Genomic DNA, 27683 nt, shown 5'->3' with positions numbered 1-27683 from the left:
ATATACATGTATATTTTTGGATTGGTGTTTAATATCATACTTGATAATTTGTCCACTGACACAAGGGCAGTCATATTTACTGGTGCAAGAATTAGACTGACCAATTGCCTTTTGCCAGCTACCTGACAAATATCCTGACTTACACTGATTAACAATTATGACATGCGAGATGATGTCACTATTTTCCTTCAGCAGTGCTAGTGTATATGCCCAGTACATTGACACCTGGTTTCCTCCCACCATAATGCTGGGCGTCATCGTGAAATATTCTCGAGAATGGCGTAAAACACCAATCAAATCCAATCAGCACATCTCGAAACTGGAAGAAAACAGTGGATATGGACTAGATGCAGGTGTTTATCCAACAGTTGTTCCTGCAGGTGTGCCAGGCTGGAAACAGTACGCAAGCCTACACTCACACAACAAATACAGTTCTTTATTATGGAGAAAAAATCCCGTCAAATTTTTGTAAAATCAAAATACAAATCATAACAAACAGTTGAAATATACATGTACATTGCCAACCCAGAGCCAAATATAGTCCATCAAGTATTAGCATACTGTAAATGTAATAAATATTTCCTTGTTTTATTTCTATAGTAGTCTATCTTGCGTATATCACACAACACGTTTGGTGCATGCAGGACATCACCTGCAGTGACTCCCAATATGCTCCTCTGATCATTACGTGTACAGTCCATCTCAAAATAAAATTGCACAAACCAACATTGTGAACATAAACTTGAGCTGGTCACGACTACAGTCAGGAGACTTTGGAGTATGAATAGAACTGATTTTTATTTGCTATGCTTTATGACTTAATTTTCTGACAATCTGTCCAGGTTTAGTTGATTTTGTTTGCCACATTTTTCCTTGTTATAGCCTACTGTGTATCAGTGGGTTGAGTGTCGAGAACATGAAATTTAGTTATTGAATTGGCATGAGTACTTGGATTTAATGCTATACTCCTGCCTTTTCTCAGTTAAACGGCAGTAGTCAGGTTTACGTGTATGTGTGGAGGAAACTTCAATTTAACTAAGAGCCAGACACAAAGCAGTGTCAGATTTGAACATGCGATCTTACAGGTCAAGAACTTTGTGAGCAATTGCCATAACGATCTGGGCAAGACAACATGAAAGGCCTGTACAGAACATGAGAATAAATCTATACATGTCAACATTAATATCAACATTACCTGACACAAGTCTCAATGAAAACTCCTGTACAAAAGTGTCTACAATATTGTAGGCCTACTGTTTGCATAGAAACACAAGCACCTCAAACCGAATACTGACTGGCACACTGTTGCCTGCAAGTACTGCACATTAGGATTGGAAAACACTACACCCATATTATCTGCATTACATCCAAAAATATGACTTAACATAACACAAGTCATATACATTGCACAAAAACAAGGCAAGAAATTTGTTAACCAATTTTAAACACAGAGCTAAACTATGCAACAAAAATACTTGTATTACCGGTGTTATTAAATGTAGAAGTTTGTAACATTTTAATGCCTGTGGAAACTGACTTATCATCCACAACACAACAAGATGATGGGCCTATAACAGAGATAAAATTATGTTATCCTTTTCCACCAACAAAAAGTCCCTCTTATTTTCTGGCGCCCATACTTAAGTTTAATTGGGTAACTTAAGATGTGCTTCCTTAGTTTTAACAATTAAAGATTTGGAAGCTATCAGTAACATGTTCAGTAAATTAATATAATTTCCAAAATAGAATTAGATCAATGCTAGTCAAAACCTTAGCAAGTAAATGTTGAACTCACAAAATAGGGTGACAACTCATTACTCTATCTACCTACCAACCATGGCACCAAGCTAGATGAGAATGGCTTAAATTAGAGTGTTGGAAAATAATCCCAGTTTAATTTATTCCGTCACATTTCAATTGAACAGCTTTCAAAACCCTGAATGTCTTACCATAGATAATCAACCACCAGGCCTGTGTAGCGAAAGATGTGACTGAAATTGTAGCTGTAGAGCATTTCCTGCAAACTGACCTGCATTAAAAACTCACTCTGAAATACAATTGTTTCAATGTAGCAGATTACAGTTTAAGTTTACAAACATCAAAATAATGGCATAATGTTTTTTGGTGCATTATGTCCTAATGTCAGTTTTCTTGTAAAATAAATGTACATTACCCATGAGTTCTTTTATCACATAGTTTCTGTTTGAGGAAAGTTAATAATATATCTTATAACATCAACATCACTGTACAGGTATACCTTACAAACATTATTTGAGATAAATATCAATATTTACAATCTGACACACAACAATCCAAACTACAAGACACAGAAGATGCTACATCTGAAGGAACAGCAATAATAGAGCCCAACCATATCCTTCTAAACAATAAGGAAGTCAAGAATGAATTCCATGCTACATGACAAACATTCTGCAGTATTTGCAAAAAATGTCATAACTGAAACCAATACGGGAGTTTTCTGTTCAAACTCTGTAATCGTTGAAGGTCGAAAAGTGCAACTGCATCGTGTGACCTGTCAAAAATGTTAGGCAACTATTTTTGATCACATTCACTATAACATGGGCTTCTGAAAAAAGTATCATACAAATCATACAAAATAAATTTGACTGGAAGAATGATAGAACGATTGAGCACCTGCATGTCTGTGACCTTTAAATGTTAATAAGGGAAAGAGGTATTATTCCTGCCTCTGGAAATGGGTGAGACAGATGATCAGTAAGTTAATGTCAACAAAGGTTGCCTAACATTTTTCACCATTCACATGACATAGTAGGGCTGTTTTTACCTTTGATGACAAAAGAGTTCCAACTCGAAACTCCCCTATTATCAGATTATGCATGACTCGCGTATCAAATACAAACCATCAAAATACAGACAATACACACGAACATAACAATAATGCCACTGAAGTTCTATAATTACATACATGTATGTGCAGCACTAACTTTGAGGCAGTAGCTGCCATGACAACACTGAGGATTTCTGGCACCTTTAATATCATTGCAATTTGTGTCCAGTCAATACATGACTTGTTAAATGTCACAACCACAAACATGTCCATACAAAATCTTACAAAGCTGTACAACTGGGAAATAAAAACAATAGATAATATTTCTTATAACACTGCACAATCTGGGGTATAAATGTAGCACATAAGACACTTGAAAGTCTAGTACTGATATTTGTAAATTTCAAATCTTTGCATAAAAAATCAGAGAATTAGCACTTAATTATTAAATCAAGTATTACTTTGCAGAGTAGGCCTAGTGTATTGCAATGTTACATGTACAAGTACCTAATAAAAACATTCACACATTCAAAATTAAAATTAAAAACTTTAAAACATTTTGATTTTGTCATTTTGAATTTTAGAACATATTCTAAAATGAGTCACCTTAAAAACACTACATGTATGTGAAAGAAAGAAGAAACTAGGAATGTCTAGATGTACTGTAAGCTTCAGGGCTCTGTTCCACAATTCAATCATTGGCTACATGTAAGTTTTCCAGGATTGCATTTGCATAATCTACATGCTCTCACTCTTTGCATAGTCTAGTACTCATCTTCCACTAACATGATGTGCACATAGAGCAGTTTGGCAGTAACATGCCAAATGTAGGCATTTCCTCCACTCATCATGCCCACAAAACGAAATGCCATGTATAAAATAAATCAAATAAATACGTGCATTTTGATTGTAAGTATCAAGACAACATGTTTGCCATAACAATTACAATCAACTTATCATATGATTGCTTTATGTAACAGGGCCCTGGGCATATCACATTTATACACACAAATTCACCTTAATACATACATGCAAATGTAGATGTGTTTACAAGAAATGAAAATAGCATGTATCAAAAATCATAACAAGCACAAAACCAACACAGAAAAATTGTGTATAAAAATATACATTTAGACTTGAGCATGTGATAAAAATATTAATCTTTTTTAACAATGAACACAGTAGAGAAAACAATCTAAATGTCGACCATATGATTTCCTAGGATCAAACCAGATCTCTGGCGTCTTTATACCCTTTCAAGGAATACGCCTTGTCATAGAGTTTTTCTTTGTCAAAGGTTATATTATTCTTCACAAAGTACCCTAAGGCTTTCCCCAGCTGACCCGCAGAGTCCCAGAATGACCCCCATGCTTCGTCAAACACCTGTCTGCCTGAGGAATCATACAGCTTGGGTCGTGGACACCCGTAATGGGATTGGTCAGCTTGGTGGACTTTCTGGGGTTTCCCAGCAGTCTTCAGGGCCTCATTCTCATGTATGCGCTTGCAGACCAGGCACTCGAGGCAGTCAATGAAGTTGGGTTTGCTGAAATCGTTATTGATGCCCCACTCTCTCTTCTTCATCACATCCAGCAGGTACTTGTTGGTTACACCTGTCTTCTTCCACTGTAAGTACTTCTCATACTCATCATTATCCTCATTCAGGCGCTTCATGAACTTTACAAACTCATCCAACGTGTCAAAGTCCTGAAGAAATATGGCTGAGTGCTTGTCCGGAAGGAAGTCCTAGAATGTTAAAACAAATGTACATACCAACTTCAGTACAACTGCAAAGTTATATGTACATCATTTAGCTAGGAATCACAACTACATTTACAGGAACAAAGATGTACATCAATTACATATAAACTGATTGATAAATCACCCCAGCTTAAACTGCCTTGGTCCCAGAGGCAAAGAAATGTCATTCATTATTTAAAGTATCTTAACTGCCGATAAATGTAGAAAATTTCAGTTGATAATTCACAGCATGAAGATCTGGGATGTATTTATGTACGTGACCAAAAGTTTGGATTTTGTTTTTACACTGTATATCAATTTCTGCCCACTAGAATATTTCCCCCAATGGGCATTATTCATTCACACAAATGTTATAACCAGTTACAGTAGAAAATAGGAAAATTTCAAGGTACTCATACAAATTTCCTGAAAAAAAAGCTCAAGTACATATTTCAAACAATGCTCTAATGTCAGTGAGTTACGGAACACTGAATTAACATATGAGTATTCACAAACTCCATTATAATATGCACAAAGCCTAACACTTGGGATGATGCCTCACCTGAGCCATGGATGATCCCACTGTGACAGGTACAGAACCTATTTGAGGTCTGACATCACCTGAGCCATGGATGATCCCACTGTGACAGGTACAGAACCTATTTGAGGTCTGACATCACCTGAGCCATGGATGATCCCATGATGACAGGTACAGAACCTATTTGAGGTCTGACATCACCTGAGCCATGGATGATCCCATGATGACAGGTACAGAACCTATTTGAGGTCTGACATCACCTGAGCCATGGATGATCCCATGATGACAGGTACAGAACCTATTTGAGGTCTGACATCACCTGAGCCATGGATGATCCCATGATGATAGGTACAGAACCTATTTGAGGTCTGACATCACCTGAGCCATGGGTGATCCCATGATGACAGGTACAGAACCTATTTGAGGTCTGACATCACCTGAGCCATGGATGATCCCATGATGATAGGTACAGAACCTATTTGAGGTCTGACATCACCTGAGCCATGGGTGATCCCACTGTGACAGGTAAAGAACCTTACATCTGGGGCCTGATCTTACCTGAGCCTTAAGTGATCCCATTACGACAGGTACAGAACCTAACCTTTGAGGTCTGACCTCACCTAAGCATTGGCCCATTAATTATAACAGGTACAGCACCAAACATTTGCTGTCTGACCTCACCTAAGCATTGCGCCACCCATTATGACAGGTACAAAACCAAGCATTTGGGGTCTGACCTCACCTAAGCATTGGGCCACCCATTATCACAGGTACAAAACCAAGCATTTGGGGTCTGACCTCACCTAAGCATTCGGCCCCCATTATGACAGGTACAAAACCAAACATTTGGGGTCTGACCTCACCTAAGCACTGGGCCACCCACTGTGACATGCACAAAACCATATATTTGGGAGCTGACCTCACCTCAGCCTTGGGTAATCTCTTTATGACAGGTATAGAGCCTAACATTTGGGGTCTGACCTCACCTAAGCATTGGGCCATTCAATATAACAGGTACAAAACCAAACATTTGGGGCTGACCTCACCTAAGAATTGGGCCACTCATTATGACAAAGTACAAAACCAAACATTTAGGGTCTAAACACACCTAAGCATTAGGCCACCCATTATGACAGGTACAGAGCCTAACATTTGGGGTCTGACCTCACCTAAGCATCGGGCCATTCAATATAACAGGTACAAAACCTAACACTTGGGGGCTGACCTCACCTAAGCATTGGGCCACTCATTACGACAAAGTACAAAACCAAACATTTAGGGTCTAAACACACCTAAGCATTAGGCCACCCATTATGACAGAACCTAGCATTTGGAGCCTGACTTCACCAGAGCCTTGGGTGATCCCATTGGGATAGTTACAGAACATGACATTTAGGGTCTGACCTCACCTGAGCCGTGGGCGATCCCATTATGATAGGTACAGACCCTACCATCAACGGCCTCCAAACCTTCTCTGTGATATAGTCATTGCAGATGCCATTTTCAAAGGAGAGGGAAAACTTATACTTGGCTTGCAGTTTGTAGAATTCATGATGTTCCATTCCTTCAAGGGGATCTTGCAAACTAGAAAAAATATTCACTGTTTTAGAAGTACATGTGTAGATGTACAGTTGATAAAATAGATTTTCAAACTTTTTTTCTGCCTATGAAAGCATTTAATTGGTGAAGATTAGTTTTATGTCAATTATTTGGTTGGTGTTTGGGGTTGTGTTTAGTGACATTACTCTTATATAACAGCCAGGTTTATGGTAGCAAGAAACTGGGGACAGGGGGAATTACTGCACTTTCGCAGGTACTTGACAAACCTTGTGATAAAGCTGCAGTCAAACCAGAGAAAGCTACAGTAGATTCAAAACTTCAATGGCGATGGTCAGGAGCTAGAAACAATTCTTTACTTTTTTATGAGTCCTAATCTAAACATTTTCATGCACAAATTACATACATTAAAACAAAATGTTAACATGTTGAACTGTTGAAGACAAGGATTAGACAATGAAATAAAGATACTAACAATTCTGGCAAGTCCCTGTTGTGTATACACTTTCCGTAGGAGTCAACTTTCATGTGTTTCATCAGCATCTTCACAAAGGTGTCTCTGTCAGATGGAGGATCGCAGTCACTGTGGGTGTAAATAAATGGCGCAAGTCCCTCCGTCCTTTGGTACTCTGTCTTTTGACTGGTTGGCACCAAGTAGCTCTTGTCCTCCAGCCACTCAATACTGGGCAGATACTGCGTTGTTATTGGCAGGTCAGACTCCCGCCTAAACGTGGCTGTGTGGTTGAACAGTGTGATGACTTCCTTGTGAGACAACAGATACAAGTTCTTTGGAGATTCCTCGTGTAACAGTGCCCATTCTTCCCCAACTTTTCTTGGCAATGGTAGATCAAGTCCATTGAAATCAGTCCCATAAAATAGAAAAGCCTGCCAAAATATTAAAAACTGAACACAACTTCATGTATAAAGATCTATCACCTCAAGATCATGATACACAGTGTTTCCATCATGATGCACAGTGTTTCCATCATGATGCACAATGTTTCTATGATGCACAGTGTTTCCATCATGATGCACAGTGCTTCCATCATGATGCACAGTGTTTCCTGACTCTAGGTCATATAAGTTATAACCTACTTCACAGAATACCATACTTTCATTACCGTTCTTAAACATCTTCAAAACCTCACCTTGGTTTTAGGGTGATGCCGATAGTGGCGATCTACAGTAAAGAAGCAGTCCAAATCCCCACAGCGTTTGACTCTCCCCTTTTCTCCTGTGAATGGCGTCCACCAGATGATGACTGGCACCTTAATGTCCTCTTGTATGGCCTCATTGGCTCGATTCTCATCATGGACACCTGTAAGAGTTAAATGTTAATAAATGTTAATGCCGGCTACACTCCACAGAGAAAACTGTAACTGTGCTGCTTTAGCATTTTTAAAGGATGACTACATTAACCTAGCAAAACGTTACCATTATTCTCATGTGGAAAATTAGCTCAAGTACTAACAAGGCATTGTTATATGTTTAACAAGGCATTTGACATCTCATTTCCTCTTATACTACAACCAGATTTACTAGAGCTATATGCTTATTTTTATCCAAATACAGTGGTCAAATTGAACTTCACCACAATTCCATTCCAAGGATTCCACAATATTACCCAAAGCAGTCAAGACAAAAAAATATATGTTAAAGTTCAAGGTTTTCTTGGCCTTCCACAAAACTGTTTTAAATACAGAAAAGACATGGTGAAGTCATAAAGCTTACAAATGAGGCATTATCATAAACATAAGATGAGTAGTAATGATAGTTCCTGGTTTGTATTCAATATTATTCCTTCATTTATATTTATATTCTCAATCACAATGGCACAAAAAAACATACCCTTGTACGGATGTTCATCCATCACCAGCATATCATAGTCATTGAGGCTCAGTATCTGTTAATAAATCCAGAGTACTACGAAGTTATAAACAGGGAGGTTGACTAAGTTGTAACACCACACTTCTAAAGACTGCATTAGGTGACATCAATTTTATATTGTGTTTCACAGGTATTGTGACCCCAAAAATAAAAAAAAAATGGATTAAAAGTAAAACTGAAAATCCACCTTTTTATTTTGTCTGATGTTATTCTGTTTCATGATTTTTCTGTTTATCAATTCTTTCCGATCATGTAGATATGTCTTTAACAGGAACAACTGTTCAGAAAAATTAGACCATTTTTGTTTTTACAGCGGCCTCCGACAATGAACATATTCTGCTCATAAAACTAAATTTTAAATTCATGTGGCCTTACTGGCCATGTACCTGATAAACCTCTGCGAAATCAGCAGGCTTATGATACAGATCCAACTGCTGTAACTCTAATAGCAGTTTTGTTGTGGATGAGATGATAAGACCATGTTCAAGTTATACACAATGATTCAAAACAACAAATCTATGTATTGATAAAGAGGCTTCACAAAACATGACAGAGCAACACTTTACTATTAAAATTCACTCAAATCTACACAAAGCCCTAAGCTATATGTATCTTCATTTGTAGTCAATAACACTGACATAACTGATACAATTTCTAGTTATATCCCTGAATCTCAAAGTCATTTATCATATTTCATGTTTAAGAGTTAGTACATTTTCAGAAAGACATATACAATGTAGGCATATATGGTCTAAATTTGTGGACATTTCAAAAAACACAACTGAATGAATTAAGATAATATTTCTAAATTTTGTAGCAATGTTAATGTAATGTTTGGGCTGATGAACAGTTGCTAGCTTATGCTGGGCAGGATAGGAGTCTCTTAGGAGGCTTATTTATATTTATGCAATATTTGTCCCTGCAATTTCCCTATTAACATGCTGTTGTCTTTCACATTATTTTATCCCCCACAGTACCTTGAGGCTCTCCTAACTGAGACCATAGCTGAAGAGACATGCACATGTAACTTCACCACAGTGAGCTCTTGAAGATAATCTATTCAAATTAACATCATAAAGCTGATATATGTCTTAAAATGAACAAGCACACTCAAAGTGTGAATTTCTGCCCAAAACAATTGAATACATGGTATCATAGTTCAAGCAAAAACGTTTTGTTCTGCATGATAGGCATTAATAATACTTGTAGGAAACCCAAAGCCATCCTCAGGTTGCTGGAAGGCCCCTACAAATTGTAATAAATCCCACCACATACTCACAAGACATATTCACACAATAGGCTCCAGAGGAGTGTAGGAATAGAAGGGAAGACATGTCGACAGTCACTATAACTGTGTGACTGCTCGCCAGTGCCCGTTTGGTATTTACAACTTGGTTGACAGCTGGGCATGACAGGTTGACTGACTTGCTTCTCCGATTCATTCTCAACTGTGTAGTGATCGTATATGTAGCTCTAGAAAGCAGATTGATGGCATTGGAGTACGGTATTTTGAGACAACGATTTTGTGTCGATGTTTAGAAAAGGGTTGGGTGCATTTTAGTAGATTTCAGCGGAATATATATTTCACTTTGGGAAAACTTGAATAATTTTAGATATATTGTTTCCCCGGGGTTATCTGGGAGAACAACAACAACCACTATCGCCACGTCAACACGTTCCTTTGCAAGTATGATAAATCAGGCAATGAGACTTTCCAACGATTTAACACAGCTTACGTTAATGCCGATAAAGATCATCACAACGCAGATAGTAAGGGAGAAACACACAAAGCCCCGCACGAGATACGGCGACCTCTTCACAGCCATCCTGTCACCAACGCGCTTGTTTTCCCCGGGTTCCCTGTAATACGTGACGTCATATAGTAGCGCGATCACCGGAGCGGGGATTCCCCCCACGTGGTGTATGACAGCTCAGATAAACAAAAATACGTCATGATACTTTAATAGATGGTGTGTAATTCGTAATCCTATCAATACTTCACTAGAAACATCTGATAGAGATTAAATAAGAAGAATATTGACTGAGACAGAATAATAAGAGTACAGAATGGAATTCATGTATAATTAATATAGCGGTCACTTGCATTATTACGTTCACCTGGTAACCACAAAACAGTGCACACGTGAACTCCAGGGATACGGTCTAGTTTACTGGTGAGTGGTATATGCCACATAATTGTCTTTGTCGCGCATACTGAAGACATAATGATGGGTACAGCCGCTCAACCACCCGCTCCCTTGATCGCCGGCATTATAAAATGTGTAGCCAGGGAAACTGAACACAACCACATAGGCCTACCTGTGGATTAGAAAAAAAAACAGTTTCTAGTTTTTACGGGATAACTCGGATGACATCTCAATAACTGTTCAATGTATTACAAAAAAATTCTTTTAAGGTCCGAAGCGCGCCCTGTCTAACTTATAAACATCCATTACCCTACCATTACGCATGTGTGACTCGTGCGTGATTGATACATTTTGCTTTTAAACATGTTACCATCCGGGGCGTAAAGAATCAATCAAATTCGGAATAAACCCAACATTTAGCCATAAAAAAACATCCGAAATGTGACTTGGTGGGATGGGAGTGATCGGTCTTTAAACATATATTTATATTTAACTGTAAGCTAGTTGAGATATACATTTACAACTATTAAGTTTAGGCATAAGTTCGAATTTTTGTTTCCTGACAACAGTCGCCCTTTTATCCAGACGCAAACGTAAGGATCAATTTGTACCAATAAATACAACCTACTCATGCCGAAAGGAAAGGGTTACATTAATATTCATAGACATGAATATTCATATGAAAGCCACACGGCGTGGATGAAGGGCGCAAGCGTAGGATTTGTACAGGCGCGCAGAGTGTTGTCATCTAACAGAAGCGGAGGTGAGCTTACGTTTTCAGTGTAGCCGCAGGTCAAGCCATGTATTAACGATGATTTACTCTTGGTGGTGTTGTGGCGTAGAGAGAATATGTGTCTTCTAATATCAACAACGTCGTTATGCAAGTGGAAAGTATAGGGTACAAATGGCGGAGAACAACTCGATAAAGAATGTCACATCTTGCACGCTCACCTCGCTCGATCCTCAGTGTAACGGGGAGCGATCATGGCATGTATTCCTGCTATCCAGCCTGGTAACGTTTGGAGCAGGGCTTGTAGTTATCTTGGCTTTCCGAATCGGGGCATGTCTGTGTTGTCGAAAGAAGAAAAAATCGGCCGGTACAAAAGTTACTCAAAATGTACCCAAATCAGCTCTTCTGCGAACCACAGAACATGAGATAGGATGGATGACCGAGGCAAAAGACTGGGCAGGAGAGCTTATCTCAGGCCAAAGTACAACAGGGAGAATTTTGGTGAGTTAAGAGCTTTCTGACAGATTAAACAAAATAATTTCACTTTAGTTACAAGTGTGTACCGGTTCAATAATAAAGTTATTATTCTAAAGAGCTTGAACATGCAGGTTGCCTTCATTCAATTCATTTTTTTTATACCCCAAATGGCTGTCCATCTCACTATTCCAAGCCGTATATCCAGTACAGGTTTGCATCAAAACCTGGAACTTGTTCTAATAGATAATTTACAATTAGCATAGTGAACTGTCATAGTCTGCTTTTTCTCGTAGGTCGCAAATGTTACACAAATGTTGTAAGTTTGTCTTTTCGCCCATCTACATTTACATGCACTATAGGGCGTACGAGGGACACAAGTTCACGGGAGTTCCACATGGGGGCATTTTTGTATATACCGGAAGTTGGGGTTATAGCCTTGGCAACACATGGTCTTTGCACATGAGCGTTTCGAGAATAATGTGCTTTTTCAACCCCAGCTTCTGATTTATGCGCGACCGCCCCCACACAGAACTCCCATGAACTTGTGTCCTTCCTAGGCCCTGTAGTTTGAGATTGCTCTGACGTTAACTTGGCCAAAATTATGTCTGGCCATTGATGGCCCCAAACCAACGTCAGAGCGTGCTTCAGTTAAAACCTGATGCACTTGCCATGTCATTGTGTCACAGACTTTGATACAGAATTTATCTATCGAGTACCTCTCCATGACCTTAAGTTTGCAGACACTTATGTTCCTTATCTTTTCATCTGGCGATTTATCTTAAGCACAATGTCATTGTGTTATTTCCGAGGCCGCTTGGGTCTGAGATTCCTTGGTGATGCTTAAAGCGAACAGCTGTACTGACAGCCTCGACGTATTTGACAAGGGCAGGTAACTGCATCAGGTTTTTAAATGGAATGAGCTCTGACAGTGGTTTGGGGCCATCCTTGGCCGAACAAAATTTTGCCAATCCTAACGTCAGAGCAGTCTCGTACTACATGCCCTATAATTTTTTGTTCTTTCCATGTGTGACGTAAAGATAAGCACACAACATTGTTAGAAGATATTCAATGAACGTTCGACCATTGAAGAGGCATTGACCGCTTATTTTCACCAGGGCCTCACAAAAAGTGAGAGATCTTCAAAATTCCTGTCCATAGCTGGGATTGAACCCACACCTTGTGCAAGCACCACCCCACTCAGCCACTACTCGCTGCCTGTATTATTAAACATGAATCTAGGTGAATGTCTATCCATCTGCTTTCAATACCTCGGTGTTCTGTTCCCAGCTTGATCTCCAAATGAAAGGCTTTGCATATGTTATTATATGTTTTTGTTTATGTTTTTGCACACATGAGAATTGTTCATACCAAATAAGGGGCCGTCTTCCACTGGCTTGGTTTGTTCTCTGTACATGTGTGTAGGGGATTCCAGCCAGCAAGAGGGCACGAAGGGGTTGGTAATGGGTCGTCTCCAACTACCATACCTTTTCTGCTGGTTGGGACAGTTGGCCACAGACACCCATTAGTTTTCCATAAGCGAAAATGTTAACGTTTAGCACTGTAGCTCAGTCCCAAACATTCTGTGGCCAATAAGCTTTGGTGCATACCTGGCCCAGCCTGTGAGAAAGAAGCCATAAAAATCTTAACATAGGTCGACTGTCAAAATCTGGACTTTTCTATGTCTGCAGCTGGGAGGGGTGCCGAGCAACGCCAAGGGGACGTCACTGGCAGCCTCATCACCACCTGTCTCCTTGTATCCTCTCACCCAGAATTTCAAACTTTCATCGTTTAAAACTTATACCTGCCAAAAGCTTAGACAGTTTCCATCATTTTGATACCAAGCATGCACCTGTACATCAAAAACGGCAGGCTGGCAGCAAAAAAAGACTTTACACCCTAAAATACACAGATTTACATTCGTCCCTACCGAAAAACAGAAGTTGTAATTGGGGTCTGTGTCCAGTTGCGAGTACAGCACTATTTTTTGTTTTGTTACTTTTTGTGTGTATGAATATATATACCTTCACTTTTCAAACTACACAATGCATTTTCTTGTTTTATATATATTTATGTATATTTTGATTGGACCCTGGAGTACATGTTTCCTATATATTGTTTTCTCTGTGAAGGCCTTGAGGAAGAACAACTTCATTGTAAATTAACAGAGCTACTTTTGATCAATAAAGACGTGTACATTCACTAATTTGTTCTTACCTAAAAACCTTTACATGTACCTCCGAAAAAAAAACATGCAATAAGCCGAGTATTTATTTATTTATTTACTTGATTGGTGTTTTACACCGTGCTCAAGAATATTTCACTTATACGACGACAGCCAGCATTATGGTGGGGAAACCCACGACCATCCGCAGGTTGCTGCAAACCTTCCCACTTATTGCCAGAGAGGAAGACAACATGAACTGGTCTTGAACTCACAGCGACCGCATTGGTGAGAGACTCCTGGTTCTTTCAATAAGCCGAGTACAAATACTCTTGGAATAGACTTAATGTAAGTACTGGTTGAAATGTATTGTTGTCAGAATCCCTCATCCTTACGATACAAGTTTTCAGAACCGTTTTAGTTCTGGAAAACATTTGGGCCCTCATGTTAAAGGAGAAGAAGACATAAAAATGATGCCAAAACACATAAAAGAGCATGAAGATGTATGTGCGAATGTGGTCTTTCATGTATATTTTCTACATTTTTTTCTTTAAACAAAAAGGGTATTTGGGACCACCTTTTTGTATATATCATATAAATAATGTTCTAAATAAGGATGTGATGCATGTATAATAATTTATTTGAATGGAAATTTGTTGTTTATTCAAAAACATGCATTTATTCTGTATTATGATAATATTTATGAATGCATGTGTATTGAAAATATAAATGTGATCAAAATACAGGTTGAACACATTTGTTGTGCTGAAAAGACCAAATTCTAGTGGAAATATATTTATTATTTTGTGTTACATCCTGATTTATCCTACCAAGAGGTGGTCCAAAAAAAACCATCATACAAAAAGTATTTTCAAATGTCTCTATCTCTTACAAGAAAAATCAAAAAAATATTAAAGACCACATTCACAACTAACTTTTAGCACTCTTTCATCTGTAATTGCTATGTTTTCTCCACTGGTAAGGTCACACTTCTAGAGCATGCTGGGGTGCCCATGGCTTACGTAGTTTAAGTCAGAAAGTACAAGATCTGCTCAGTTTCCTTCATTCATGAGCCACGTAGAGAGCTGTCAGGAAGAGTGAAAATTTTTCGCAACAGTTTAAATGCCAGTGAGATAACTAAACTCAATACAACTATTAGACTACCGATAAATGACTGTGACAGATGCCTGTGACAGGCTTGGAGAGTTTTACCTTAACAGCAAGCCCTGAATATAATGCATTTCATTTGTCAAGCTGTGGGTGAAAGTCTGAGGCCTGAAAATAGTTTTAAACTTCCTTCATGTTAGTAATAGGATATTTGGACAGCAGGACAACCATATACATTATGTAATTTGTCTCCCAGATTGCAGTAGCCATCAGACAAACTCACCTATTTACTGGTAATACATGACCTGGCGAAGGTCAGTAGCTTAGTATACTGTGGGCTCATTGGTTTCCTCGCCCCTAGTCAAGACCGTCATCATATACAGTGTGAGTGAAATGCGTTTGAGTATAGCATTATAATAAAACACTAATCAAATCATTCATTTTTCTAGAATGTATGGAATAGAAAGTCTTAAGTAATAGAATGAATGGCTTATGTTATTACATATACATATTATGTAAATTTGTATTCACTTCCAAATTATCCATTTCAAATATTGAAATATATATAAATATATCTTCACTGAGTCAGTGGGTGGTGTAGGTCAGATTTAAAAATTGTTGGCTTTTGCCCAGCAACATAAATGTTCAAACCATGTACTTAAATGCTGTAGTTTGTTAATGAAATTCATTTACATTTGGTCCTCCACCTATAAATCTAGCTGCCGTCATATAAATAACAATATCTTGAGCACGGTGTTTTTGTTTCTTTACTACCTGTTTATTGCACCTGATCACCAGTTTATCCACTGTACAAACATTAATGAACAATAGTTTGTATTTGATGATGTCATTAAATTAGGAAACCTGTTTAAGTGACAGGACTGAGCTTTTAATCTGTTTTCTGGCTGAAATTAACCAATCAGATGTATTTACATATTTCTTTAATATTGACATAAGGGAAATCTGTTTGAAGGTAGCTTTAGGTTCTGGTTGGAATGTTTAAATATATTTCAAAGTAGAGTACATGCTGGGAGGCAAGTCAGCTGTTGTTGCAGAAGTCTGGGCTTCTGCAGGATTTAGCCATTCCACTTAATAGGATAGCAGTCAAGAGACTTACTAAAAAAAATTAATGTAACATTAAGGTTTAAACTGAAATGTTTAATATATAATGATATATAATATCAGATAAATGCTTATGTCTACTTGCATTATCTACATGTTTGAATGCAAAATTTTATGTACAGATGTTAGATGTACTGGCAGACTTACACTGGTAGCTCCATGTACTTACATATGTGTTTAAGCGATGTACAACATTTACCTTAGTTGAATTCTGTTGGGGGTACAATATTAAGCAGAACTAAATCACCAACACAAACCAAAGGCCTGTACTTTATTTCTTGATATCATGATACATGTACATTATCCCAACAGTAGTGTAGTTTGTGTTACACACAAAGACAGAGAGGATGTAACATGTACATATCTATTAATACTTGTTATACAACTCTTTGTTCCTGCTTTTGTTTTTTAGAGTCATCATTATATATATGCAAGACTCAGAACATTTAGAGCCTTGGGTAATTGATGGATCTTCTAAAAGAAGCTTGATTATATGCTTACGAGCAGAGCTGTGTATTTGTAGTGGAAAGTCAGAAAATATGCAGTATTTGGTAGGAAAATTAATGAGTCCAGTGTTGACTTGTCCGCTAGCCATGTCATTTATATGGCTTATTGTGTGCTTTCCTCTTGCTAGATGACCACAATGGATGCATGGCCATGGTGACTGTATATGGATAGAGCAATAGACCAAACACGATCTGGATGATTGCTTCATTAATAACACCCATTATGGGGCTCCATGAAATATGTTTTACCTTAAACTTATGTTAATATTTAACACTAGAAATTTGATTTATGATTGAAACTTAAATCTACTGCACCAATGCGTTCGCTGTGAGTTCAAGTCCAGCTCATGCTGGCTTCCTCTCCGGCCATGCGTGGGAAGGTCTGCCAGCAACCTACGAATGGTCGTGGGTTTGCCTAGTTCTCTCCCCAGTTTCTTTCCACCTTAAAGCTGGCCGCCATCATATAAGTAAAATATTCTTGAGTATGGCGTTAAACACAGATTAAATAAATAGATAGATCTACTGTATGTAAATGCCAACCTTTGCCTTTTTGTTGAACGAAATTGTCTGATTTTTGCCAAAGTTTCACGTGCATTCAGTGTAGGTTCTTAAAGTTAGCAAGTTTCATAGAAAATGAGTATTGAGTGTTAGTATTTTCTCAAAAGCCCTAGGCTTTTTGTGTAGAGAGATCATTGTATGCCAGAGAGTGATTGCCTAACTCGCTCGCCTGACACACTCAGCCCAGATTTGTATTACACAGTGCCTTGGGATACAATTCACATATTTAATGTTGGGAGATAATTCATCAAGGACAAGACTCTGATACTCTTGAGGTTTGGCTTTGTATAGACCATGTCACAGGCACTCTGATCCACCACTTCATGAGATCGTTAATTGAATATTGGTGTTTTCCTCATGGCTGATTTACATCAAGAAAGATGACCTTTTTTTTCACACTCTGTTTGGTTGGTCGTAGTGGATGCATGGAAGATGAAACTCATCTGTTAATTTCTTTGTATGCTAGAGATCACTTTAAGAGGCTGAAGTTGAAAACAGTCATTGGATTTTAGTTCACTAAATGAGCTGATGCATTTCTGTGCATAGTTGGTTCCTGTATGTTGTGAAAAACTTCACAACTGCTTGCATGACACTGCAGAGCATACACATATATGCTAAAATGTGTAGTGCCATACTTTGCAATATATTTGCATGATAATTCTTTATATAATGACATTTTCAGCCAAACCATTATCATTGCTGCCAAAGCTCCCAGATGTAGTTATAGGTAAATTAGTTTTGTTGGATATAAATTTCACCTGTCATATTACATAAAACAGTAATGTAATATAGAAAATTCCTTTAGCGAAAGCTGTGATGTGTCATCTTTTGCAGCACATTTAAAATATGTATTCACAACAAGGAATAACTTGCCTGAACTTGCACGTTTTCAACAGCAAATTACAAGTCACCAGCCTGGCTGTAAATCATTCAGCTAGATAATTAGAGCAGGTGGCTAATACAGTATTGTAAGCTCTGTAATGTATGCTTGTGACAGAATAACCAAAACTTCTGTGTCCAAAAGCACAGTGGTAGCCATTGTGTTAAGTAGCAGCATGTACATTGACACTGAGTGTACATGTGATTTGACATGACTTGGTTCATTGAAAGCCTATGTTTTGAAGATAAATCCCACCAGTTGAATGATGTTATCTTTCCTGCATTGGTTTCTGATGGATGTTGTTGTCTTTTAGGGCTCACAAACTAATGTGTTGCTTGTATACATCTCCATGAGAAAGCCACTTTAGATGAAGCAGGGTATCAATTTTCCAGTGAACATTGACAGTTCACAAATAAAGGGCATATTGGTCCAGCTGACATTAAGAGCTTGATCCAGAATGTTCATTATTGGTTAAATACAAAAACGTGACATAGAGTCCAACGTGAATGTTGACGGATTCATTTTGGTTAGGTGCCTGTCATGGCATTAACTATTATGTGAATCAATCTTTGCTGATACTGGTATTGCACAAAATTGAAACTGGGGAAATGAAGAGTGAAAATGGCCATGAAAACTTGCTGTTTGTCATCCAATACTAAAATTATGTACACATAATATAAACGTAAACATTGTTTACACAATGATATGTAATTTTCTTTTTAAATTATTTGAATGTTGTTGTATTTTTAAGAAGTGTTGAAAGCTGAATGCCTTTGTCACATCATTAGTAACTTGACACAGACAATCATCCTGTTATTATTTGCGTTATGGGGAAGATGTAAGTTAAAGATAAAGACCAAATCCAATATTTTGCTGTGAATAACATACATGAATATCATATTGTGTGATTACACATGTATCACCTCATGTACAAGTTTGTATATGTTAAGAATTGTGAGGCATTTTATTAAAGTTCTCTGTCTTTTCTATCTTTATCTGTTCTCTGCCAGGTTTGTATATCTGTATCATATCCCATGTGTCACACACCCTTAGAGCGTCCTATAGCTATCAGGCCTACTTGTCTTTAGACAACATGCATACAACTATTGCAGTCCATTGAATGTAGATTTTGCCCTGTTTCAGGTTGGGTTGGTGTTCTTACTCAGTATAGCCTCCCTCATCATCTATTTTATAGATGCTTCAGAGTAAGTACCTTTACCTTACAAGTACTGAGGAGAAATTTAAACTGAATCATATATTCTGGCATAACTATCTGTATAATTAAGTGAGGAGAAATTTTTGGTCTTAAGAGCAAGCAAGCAAGTTTTTTCTGCAGATGAACTTTATTCATGTGTTTCTTGAAATTTTATTATTTGACCTTTTATGATGTCATTAAATGGACCACATGCACAATGTATGTTTAAACAAAACCATAAAATGTGACGTGAACTGGCCAAGAAATCACATGCGTTCAGAAGTTAACATTATAGAAATTGGAAATTTTATTGATATTATGTTTTAGATGTGAATGCATTTACATGTATTGATGTTTTTTTCTTTCAGAAACACATCAGTAGAGACTTGTGTTCCATGGGCTAAAAGTACAACCCAGCAGGTTGACCTGGCATTCAACGTCTTTTTTATGATTTACTTCTTTATAAGGGTAAGGGAATCTTTTTTATTTTAGTTTAATCCTGTCATCTTTTACATTTATTTATTCAATCAAGAAAAAAATATTTACTTTTGTGTACATTTCCGTTGTACATGAAAAACATTTTCGTGTGTCTGCTATCTTCCTTGTTATGTAGATTGGTCTGGCCAAATATAGAACACTTTTCAGAAATTTCATTTTCATATGCATCGTCAGATCAAGGGCCTGACAACATCAGGGAAAATTTCAACTGTCATTTCCAAAAATTTAAAGGAAAAACATGAGAAGATTTCTCTGAGCTACTAGTTGGATTTTTTCTATTTTCATATGAGGTCATTGTCACAAATATCTTTATCTAACCCTGGCGTGTTTATGTGCACTGTGAGCAGTACTGTTTCAAAATCATGGTATTTTGCCATTTGTCACTTACAGTATGTACATGTAACGCTTCAGAGATACTGTCTCAGGAAAACACTGACAAAAAATCTAACTGGGTACTGAAATACCTTGGGTAATATCAAAACATAATTTCATCAGGAGGGAATCTTAAAATATGGCTGAAAGTGGTGTTGAGACTGGATGACCAATCATTCAAATCTTATGTACAGCATGCTAATGTACTGTTAAGAATGTACTGTAATTAAGAAGACAAGTGACCCAGACTTTGGTTAAACTGTGAAAGCTATAGTGTAGTTCCTCATCTGACCCTCTGCATGATCATGGTGATGGCAGCATAGGTTGAAGATGTGTTGGCTGATAGTCATTGTACAGTGACTGAGGTACTCCAGTGTAGTCTACTTTTATATATTAAAGTATATCAGTAGTAATACTTCATCCTTGCCTTGTCTTTCAGTTTGTGGCTGCCAATGATAAGCTATGGTTTTGGCTGGAACTGTTTTCATTTGTGGATTATTTTACCATACCACCATCCTTTGTGGCTATATACCTGGACAGGAACTGGCTAGGTGAGTTACATTGCACATCCACCTGTAATTATCTTACTTCTACATACATATACATCATGATCAATACAAATGATCAATACTGAGCTTTCAGTATTCAATGATTTTGCCAGAAATGATCACCAAAATTCTTGTTGCATTGCATTTCTCAGAGCTTAGAAAAGCACATTAAAGGTATCCAAAAACATTACTTTTCATTTACCTGATTATACATGGACATGTACAGTACAGCTACATTCCAGCTGCATATCTTATGCCCATCATGGCTCCACAGTCGTATGGTGGGCCCACCATGGTCGAATCATGCTCCATGGTACATGTATGATTAGCAAGCAATCCGATCTGGGTTTGCGTATTATGGTGCCACCATGGTACCATCGTGGCCAGCCGATCCAAGCATGATCTTACAACATTCCTCGGCACATGATCTCCATAACTGCTACATGTGTATGTGAAAAACAATATAACTATTTAGATGTCTGCAGATTATTTAGTGTAGCTAATGATGACGTCACAACATCTTATGCCTGTTTTCCCAGTCTGTACAAGCGCATAAGTTTAAAGTCTACTATGTAATATATCTGTGTATAGATGTTATATATCTACTATGTAATATATTGTCCCTGGTAATAGACTACAAACCTTGGTGGTATAAACTGAAGTTTTTCAGGAAATTGTGGAGCAGGAAAAATACTTCTCATCTATACATGAAAATGTGACGGATTTGTGAATAAGTTTGTAACAACACAGCATGAATACTTGCAAATTCTGATCAGAATATCAGGATGGTATGTGCACGAGTGAACACTACATTTTATCATGTTGATGTGGCCTATGTGGAATCAAAAGGCTTCTGCATTGATCAGCCTAAGGCATGGTTCAGCGTTGTCTTTGGTAAAAATGTGAAGAGGATGGTTGTACATATTCTACCCTGCAGGCTTGATTTTGTCTCCAAAAAGAGGATGTGATATGAATAGCTACAGTCTGTGCTCCAGTGAGCAGCTTTTGACACTGAGAGCTTCTAACATTTATGTTATCCTGTGTGTTTGTCAATCTTGAACAGTACTGAAATGCCACCATGCCTGCCTACAGCATATAAACACCACGACTCCACCCTGGTGGCTGCTATAAACACCATGACTCCCCCCTGGTGGCTGCTATAAACAGCACGACTCCAACCTGGAGGCTGCTATAAACATCGCTCCACACTGGTGGCTGCTATAAACACCACAACTCCACCCTGGTGGCTGCTGTAAACACTATCGCTCCACCCTGGTGGCTGCTATAAACATTATAGCTCCACCCTGATGGCTACTGTAAACATTATCGCTCCACACTGGTGGCTGCTATAAACACCACAACTCCACCCTGGTGGCTGCTGTAAACACTATCGCTCCACCCTGGTGGCTGCTGTAAACACTACAACTCCATTCTGGTGGCTGCTATAAACACCATACTCCAACCTGGTGGCTGCTATGAACACCACAACTCCACCCTGGTGGCTGCTATAAACACCACGACTCCACCCTGGTGGCTGCTATGAACACCACGACTCCACCCTGGTGGCTGCTATGAACACCATGACTCCACCCTGGTGGCTGCTATAAACACCGACTCCACCCTGGTGGCTGCTATAAACATTATCACTCCACACTGGTGGCTGCTATGAACACCATGACTCCACCCTGGTGGCTGCTGTAAACACTATCGCTCCACCCTGGTGGCTGCTATAAACATTATCGCTCCACACTGGTGGCTGCTATAAACACCACGACTCCACCCTGGTGGCTGCTATTAACATTATCGCTCCACATTGGTGGCTGCTTTAAACACCACGACACCACCCTGGTGGCTGCTGTAAACACTATCGTGCCACACTGGTGGCTGCTATAAACACCACAACTCCACCCTGGTGGATGCTATGAACACCATACTCCAACCTGGTGGCTGCTATGAACACCACGACTCCACCCTGGTGGCTGTTATGAACACCATACTCCAACCTGGTGGCTGCAATGAACACCACGACTCCACCCTGGTGGCTGCTATAAACACTATGATTCCACCCTGGTGGCTGCTATAAACACCACGACTCCACCCTGGTGGCTGCTATGAACACCACAACTCCACCCTGGTGGCTGCTATAAACACCACGACTCCACCCTGGTAGCTGCTATGAACACGACGACTCCACCCTGGTGGCTGCTATGAACACCACGACTCCACCCTGGTGGCTGCTATAAACACCACGACTCCACCCTGGTGGCTGCTATAAAAACCACAACTCCACCCTGGTGGCTGCTATGAACACCACGACTCCACCCTGGTGGCTGCTATGAACACCACGACTCCACCCTGGTGGCTGCTATAAACACCACAACTCCACCCTGGTGGCTGCTATGAACATTATCGCTCGACACTGGTGGCTGCTATAAACACCACGACTCCACCCTGGTGGCTGCTATGAACACCACGACTCCACCCTGGTAGCTGCTATGAACACCACAACTCCACCCTGGTGGCTGCTATAAACACCACAACTCCACCCTGGTGGCTGCTATGAACATTATCGCTCGACACTGGTGGCTGCTGTAAACACCACGACTCCACCCTGGTGGCTGCTATGAACATTATCGCTCGACACTGGTGGCTGCTATAAACACTACGACTCCACCCTGGTGGCTGCTATGAACACCTGCCCAGGAAGAGTCTGGACTGACAGAAATTCAAAACATGCGATTGGTTTCAACATCACTTTCAAACAATATTCAGTCATGGATCAAGATACAAAGGTCGAGTGTTCATGACTTAGTGGCTGTAACTCTCAATTTGTTAAATCTCACATCAAAAATGATCTAGGTTGAAAACTAAAGAAAAAGAAAACATTTGAGAGAGTATAATTATTAAAATCATGAAACCTTTTACTGGGATACATGAAAATAATGGTGTGTCAAGATGAATGCTCTGTGGATTATCTAAATTCTCTTGAAATACTATCGTTACTTGTGAAAATAAATGAAGATTTCAATGCATTAAAACAGTTCATGACTTATGGACAGCCACAAATAGTGAGTTAATATTATTTCACAAATAGTGAGTTGGAATATTAACTGTAATGGTCCTTAGATAGAGAGGCTACATATTTAGAGTGATAAAATTCGCTTGTTCCACAATGATTACGGCTGGATCTCAACGTCCTGAAGTCGTGTGTGGCATATATCTCCATGTTCTGTCTTTGAACTAAAAACACGCTCTTATACTGAATCGATGTCGCTTGTAAATGTTCATATCGGACAAAAAAGGTTTTAATTTTGCTGCTGTAACCTATATATCAGATGAGACGAAATTGCAAACTTCATACGAAGACTGGTTGGCTTATTGGCCCTATTAGTGCCACCTGACACTATGTGTTTAAAACAACTCGCGTTACACTAATGTCAAAAACAGAATGATGTGAAGCCACAGAAGTTGATCAAATTTATTTGGGAAGATTGGCAGAGACCAAAGAAGCTTATTGTGTGTCGATCATGTTCGTTTTCATATGCATACCCCTTAGCCCTCACTGTGAAGATTTTCTGTAGGAAGGAGATAACTTGTATTGCAAGATTTTGAATACAGAATTTTGAATACTTCTTGAATCAGCCTGAAATGAATAAATATAACTAGATATTGAGTTTTTTATCGATAAACCAAGTACTGGCCTGTCCAGCTGACTTCTGTAAACCCCTGGCTGGTCTATAAGATGTATGTTTTCCCAAACAAGATTAGGAAAACAAACAAGTAAATGAGATGCCTAAACAGTGTTACTACATAGTGAAGACTGATGAGCTGTCACGGTGGACACAGTAGAATTCTGCATGTGATCCAGCTGTGCAGTTGGCTGCCATTCCAGCTGTCTGAGAGTCAGCAAATAGAAACTGTTGACAGAAATGATTTATAATGCTCTGCTATATTAAGGCTTCATGTTGAGGGGGTTGAGAGCGATATATGACTGTTCTGTAACTCGCACCTATAGAAGGACTAAGAGGGACACACTCTGCTAATGACCAACACCATGCGCGCTATATGAATGTTCTGTGTCTCACACCTGTATAAGGCATAAGAGAGAAAGGGGAAGGTGTGGCTTGGGTACATTGTGATTATAAGCAACATATTCACCTCCATGTGCGCTATATGAATGCTCTGTAACTCACACCTATAGAAGAAATACTGTTAGAGAGAAAGGGGAAGGTGTGGCTCGGCACATTGTGATTATAAGCAACATTTTCACCTCCATGTGCACTATATGAATGCTCTGTAACTCACACCTATAGAAGAAATACTGTTAGAGAGAAAGGGGAAGGTGTGGCTCGGCACATTGTGATTATAAGCAACATTTTCACCTCCATGTGCACTATATGAATGCTCTGTAACTCACACCTATAGAAGAAATACTGTTAGAGAGAAAGGGGAAGGTGTGGCTCGGCACATTGTGATTATAAGCAACATTTTCACCTCCATGTGCGCTATATGAATGTTCTGTAACTCACACCTATAGAAGAAATACTGTAAGAGAGAAAGGGGAAGGTGTTGCTTAGGCACATTTTGATTATAAGCAACATTTTCACCTCCATGTGCTCTGTATGAATGTTCTGTAACTCACATCTATAGGATTAAGAGAGGCAGGTGCTTTAGAAGAACATGGTTGTGGAATTCAGCTCATGTGCTTACCCACATACATGTATGATCTGGGTCCTCATTAATTAAATCCTTGATGTGGAAAAGGCAAAGAGGTTACATACATGTACCCAGTGAATCCAATAAAGTATCAGTCGTCTCTACTGTCATTACCGATGTGTAATTTTTGCATTTTGTTGTTGTGTAGTTAGTAAGAATTTGCAGATGCTTAAATTGCTATGTTGGATGTCATCCTGTTAACCTACTAACAGGACTGTCATAATGCAAAAGCCAGGGCCCTTCAAATAAACTGAAAAGCTGCATATTTGGCATTTCTGTGTTTTGACGTCATCTTTTGGCTGAGTTGTTTTAAACCTTGAATAACAGTATAGTGCATCATAGAAATAGTCTACATTGAAAACTTGAGACTAAAAAGCTGTATAATTTAGCCCATCCGAATTCCCAGGTTGGTGTAGATCTTAACATGCAGACATGTGGGTTGGGCCGACTAAGATGGCCGTGTGCTGGGAATTGTTATAAGGAATCAGCAGACAGGCATTGGCAGAGATTCTCCACCTCTTTGTTTACCCAAGCTGTGTGTACTCTGGCTTTTGTACTGATGTTTGTTACACTTTTCCTCCTAACAGTAGCTTAGCTGTCTTGTACATGTGTCACACTCATTCAGTCGAAGCATGATTGAATGTTTCTCAGTGTCTGGGATCACCTTCTCATGTTGATTTAGGGATTGGTAGTGTTAGACTTCAACTCACAGATGTAGAGATCAAGGCACATGTAAATGTATCGTGTGAGAAGAATTCCTTGATGCATGCAACAGAGCCAGTGCTAGGAATTAACACTGATTTGCTGGTGTGAGGCCACTGGAATTTTGATGTGGCCAGTTGATTTAAAGAAAAAACACTTGTCCTTCTGGCCTGGAATTGTATACAGTTAACCCAGATACCACTAATTGTCCCCACACCACCTGTATGACATTAAACCCTAAGCACTCACCCATTTACATTACCTGTATCTAGAAAAAATCATCTTAAATCCTAGATGGTCTATATCTACATGAAAATAAATTGTTCCACAGTTTTGTCATGTTTTTAATTTAATTAACAGAAGGACCAGTTAATATCGAGGAAGACTAGTAGATTTCATGGGACACTGGTCCTATTGCACAGTAACATGTGATAGGTAATCTCAGCCTCTGCAGAGCTTCTTCTGTAAATTTGTCACAAGCATTGTTTTGGAATGTTATATTTTTATTTATCAGAAATTTACATGTATATGCTGCAAACCTGTGTCAAGTATTATAAGGGATAGGTTTTAGAGTTAAATTAACATGTTGACACCATGTCACATTGATCAGTGATTTAAGCTGAGTGTATGTTGATCTGTAACTATATATGTATGTCTGCTGATAGGACAAGGTCATTGTCCTTGTGTTGTCCAGAAAGAATTATAACACTCATCAGATTTTGATTTGACTTGGAAAATGGACTCAAAATTGTTGATGACTGCTCAGAACCCTAATCTTTAGATAGTAATCAGCATTAGATTAGTGCAGTTGTGGAATGCTTTCTATTCAGATGCATCTGTCTAGCAGAATCCCAAAAATGGCTCTTTGCAGTAGTTATAAATAATGAAAATGATGTATTGACATCCCTGTGGCCACCAGCTCCAGGCTATAATTTGTCATGGGAAAATGAGGAATTTTTATCAAAGCCAGGTAGGCGGAAGCAGTGATATAAATACCTGACAGGTAAAGGATGTGGGAAAGCAAGGGTGCAGCCTGGCTTCAGTATATAGTTAGCTCACAGCTGTAGACAGGTTATCATGTAGCTGCTGGTTTATGGGTGGAGAGTTGTCTGGTACAGGGTCATTAGCCTGGTTGTCAAGAGAAAGCTAGGGGATCAAGCATAATGGTCAGCCATTAACAAGGAGGGCTCGTGGGAAAGTCTCTTGCTCTTCCTCACCCCTATGTAATTCTTACTCCGCCCTCTATTACTCCTACTTGTGTTGATTACACTTGTGTTCTTGAAACTCCTGCAAGTTTTGTTTTGGCTTTTCACTTTTTATCATAAAAATGTTTCAGTTTTCATGGTGTGCACAATTGTTGGTAAATAACATACATGTAACCTTGATCTGGGACAGTGGAAGAATTCTGCACCAGGAGACAAGTGTTATCTTTCTCT

The 27683-nt window shown here is 38.8% G+C and overlaps 2 protein-coding genes across 2 annotated transcripts in view; one reads left to right on the top strand and one right to left on the bottom strand.

Moving 5' to 3' along the window:
* Nucleotides 1–259: 259 nt before the first annotated feature.
* LOC135475142 (alpha-(1,3)-fucosyltransferase 10-like) lies at nucleotides 260–10356 on the bottom strand. The gene is made up of 6 exons (XM_064754911.1): nucleotides 10265–10356; nucleotides 8490–8544; nucleotides 7790–7959; nucleotides 7117–7526; nucleotides 6494–6668; nucleotides 260–4552 (listed from the first exon to the last, which is right to left on the bottom strand). The coding sequence occupies exons 1-6, from the start codon at nucleotides 10352–10354 to the stop codon at nucleotides 4034–4036; spliced, it is 1419 nt and encodes a 472-aa protein (XP_064610981.1). The 5' UTR covers nucleotides 10355–10356; the 3' UTR covers nucleotides 260–4033.
* A 1075-nt stretch (nucleotides 10357–11431) lies between these two features.
* Nucleotides 11432–27683, top strand: part of LOC135482227 (calcium-activated potassium channel subunit alpha-1-like) — a 65408-nt gene continuing 49156 nt past the window's right edge. The window contains 4 exon segments of the mRNA XM_064762104.1: nucleotides 11432–11906; nucleotides 19360–19421; nucleotides 19780–19879; nucleotides 20721–20832. Of these exon segments, the coding sequence (XP_064618174.1) occupies nucleotides 11580–11906; nucleotides 19360–19421; nucleotides 19780–19879; nucleotides 20721–20832 (601 nt within the window). The 5' untranslated portion in view covers nucleotides 11432–11579.

Source organism: Liolophura sinensis, chromosome 1 (assembly GCF_032854445.1).
Source record: "Liolophura sinensis isolate JHLJ2023 chromosome 1, CUHK_Ljap_v2, whole genome shotgun sequence".
NCBI classification, from domain to species: domain Eukaryota; kingdom Metazoa; phylum Mollusca; class Polyplacophora; order Chitonida; family Chitonidae; genus Liolophura; species Liolophura sinensis.
The sequence above is the reverse complement of the archived record's forward strand: the minus strand, read 5'-3'. Positions and strand labels throughout refer to the sequence as shown.